Raw genomic sequence first — 597 nt, forward strand, 5'->3', positions numbered from 1 at the left:
AAAGATTACTTGTATATTTATGTACGCTAAAACACACGGATGTATTGCCAAATATTACCTCTGAGGGAAGGATCGCTTTTCGTTCTGTAAAGACATAAAAATATTGAGAAATCGCTCACTTTGTGTGCTGTTACAAAGACACAGCTGTCGACTACTAGCATATATATATATATATATATATATATATATGTATGTATATCTATAAGAATACATATGTACACATATTAAATCACGCCTACACATACACATACACATGCAAATGCAGAGGGAGCAAAAACATCGTAACGCTGCACGAGGCCATTGAAGATAGCCACCACGTATATTTTCTTCTGGAATTGGCGCCCCATGGCGATGCTCTGCAGGCCATCACAAGACAGATCAACGAAAAGGGTAGCTACAGCGAGAGGGATGCCGCCAGCTTGCTGAGACCAATGTTCAGTGCGATCAAGTACTGCCACGAACACAATGTGCTGCACAGGTAAGATTGTTATGGTAACGGCGTATATATATATATCTATATCTATATCTATATCTATATATATATATATATATATATATATATATATATATATATATATATTACTCTATATATTATTA

The 597-nt window shown here is 35.2% G+C and overlaps 1 protein-coding gene across 1 annotated transcript; it reads left to right on the forward strand.

The window, feature by feature from the left end:
* Positions 1-265: 265 nt before the first annotated feature.
* On the forward strand, positions 266-482 carry SARC_15538 (hypothetical protein; the record flags this gene model as incomplete). The annotated part of the gene is made up of 1 exon (XM_014290343.1): positions 266-482. A coding segment is annotated over one exon (217 nt), but the record flags the coding sequence as incomplete, so codon positions are not given.
* Positions 483-597: the final 115 nt, after the last annotated feature.

Source organism: Sphaeroforma arctica, assembly GCF_001186125.1.
Source record: "Sphaeroforma arctica JP610 unplaced genomic scaffold supercont1.6273, whole genome shotgun sequence".
Lineage (NCBI taxonomy): Eukaryota > Ichthyosporea > Ichthyophonida > Sphaeroforma > Sphaeroforma arctica.